Source organism: Etheostoma spectabile, chromosome 12, assembly GCF_008692095.1.
Source record: "Etheostoma spectabile isolate EspeVRDwgs_2016 chromosome 12, UIUC_Espe_1.0, whole genome shotgun sequence".
NCBI classification, from domain to species: domain Eukaryota; kingdom Metazoa; phylum Chordata; class Actinopteri; order Perciformes; family Percidae; genus Etheostoma; species Etheostoma spectabile.
Window position 1 is genome coordinate 1,913,378 of NC_045744.1, and position 1,786 is coordinate 1,915,163.

Genomic DNA, 1,786 nt, shown 5'->3' on the forward strand with positions numbered 1-1,786 from the left:
CACACACACACACACACACACACACAATCTAGCAATACAGAATTAAACCAATAAGTTGTTCCACAGCCAGCCTGGCAGGGTGGAGACACCATGGTGATGTTATAAAGGAGGAAGTTAGATTACAGCCCAGTGTAAAACTGAAAGAAAGGAATAGTTAAAGCTACTGTTTTTCTATTTGACTACTGTGCTATTGGGCAATGTTTGAATTTTCACTGATGTACTTTGAGGGAAAAACATGACTGCCAAATGAATTGGTTTGAAATGTGTAGACCCGGGGTCTTCAAGATTCTTTTAAGCCAAGGACCCCCTCACTGTGTCTGAGGATGGCTACCTTAGTGACTACCTATAGGCCATCTATGTGTTCTTTCACACAAATAGGCTGATTTAGTTCCTTATGTTGGATTTATGTTTAGACATCAATCCAAATACAACAATGGGACCAGTTACTCTGAGGTCCCGGACCCCCTGTTGATGATTTCTGGTATAGATTAGTCTGAGACTGATTTGGTTTTAATTTCTTCCTTTTGCTTTCACAGAAACGTCATGTCAGACTATGGTGGTGAGGTGATGGCAGAGGTGTTGGCTGAGCGGGCGCTGGTGAGGCCGCAGATCATTCCCCTGGTCCCTGTCACCAACCAGTACCGACACCAGGACCACATGGACCCCAAGAACTACAAGTCCAAGGTAAGGCTCACTGTTAAGAACAGGGTTCTACCACTGGACTGGGTCCAGATGTTGTCCATATAAATGTCTGATTACACATTTAATACGTTGCCAGTTAGGGCTACACAGTGTGGTTTTTTTTTTTGTGTTTTTTTATCGTCATGGCAATATCTACTGTACAATATCCAACAAACGCATCGCGAAACCCTGCAACATATTGCAAAAGACATTCCCAAGATTGTTTTTTAATTCATTGTTATAAAATGGTCGCATTGTTGTATTTATGTATATCAGGGTAAGAATAATTCTAAGTCTGTGTGTTTTAACATTAAAATTAAGTCTTTTTAAATGGAATTATTGTATTTTCAGGGAGCCGTATGCACGAGTAGAGATGGCCTGTAGTCTTTAAATGTGTGCTTTGAAAGTGCTCTAAAGTCTTGTGACTGAACTCTTCTCCCCCGTTCAGCCCGAGAAGACAGAAGTTCCCCGACAAAAGAGGAAGTATGAGAAGAAGCAGAAGGTGTTGCCTCTGTCGTCGGGCGCCCCCCATCATCCGGGTCCTCTTGTCTTCAATGCCAAGGACCTCAACCAGTATGACTTCCCCAGCTCAGATGACGAGCCCTTCTCCCAGGTACGTGCACGACTCGTACAAACACTGCACTCATTCATGCAAAGCCAAGCACACTCTACAGACCCAGCATGACCGTGTGACTCACAAAATTGCTTATTTGTAGATGATTTTGTTGGATGTTTGAAGTGAGATATCTTTGTAACATGTATCCTCATTAGGGCTGTAACAATATAGAAAATAAAACCGAAATTGCGACACTCAGCTCCACGAACCTGTGTCGCGGTTGGAGAAGGCAGAATCGCAACACACCCCTTCCAACTCCCAGAGTTATCCTTCTCTTCCAGATCCAGCGCTACCACATCTTTAACTTAATAGTAGTCCTTTGGGTGCCTTGGTCCTGTTTTGTCTGGTAGATTTAACTAACTGTACAGACGGCTAAAAAGGAAAGAGGGTACACCAGTAACTCTTAACGGAGGTGTAACGTTAAGAGTGGCCGCTGTTCTGGCTCTGGTGTCTGGGTCTATTTCTCGACCGTATTACGACACCCCCCCC

The 1,786-nt window shown here is 43.7% G+C and overlaps 1 protein-coding gene across 2 annotated transcripts in view; it reads left to right on the top strand.

Annotated features, from left to right (window-relative positions):
• The window catches only part of LOC116698834 (enhancer of polycomb homolog 1), a 34,745-nt gene that overhangs the window by 22,905 nt on the left and 10,054 nt on the right, over nt 1-1,786 (top strand). For both annotated transcript variants that reach the window (XM_032531038.1, XM_032531036.1), the window contains 2 exons: nt 537-684; nt 1,130-1,294. In XM_032531038.1, coding sequence (XP_032386929.1) covers nt 537-684; nt 1,130-1,294 — 313 coding nt within the window. The remainder of the gene's footprint in view (nt 1-536; nt 685-1,129; nt 1,295-1,786) is intronic.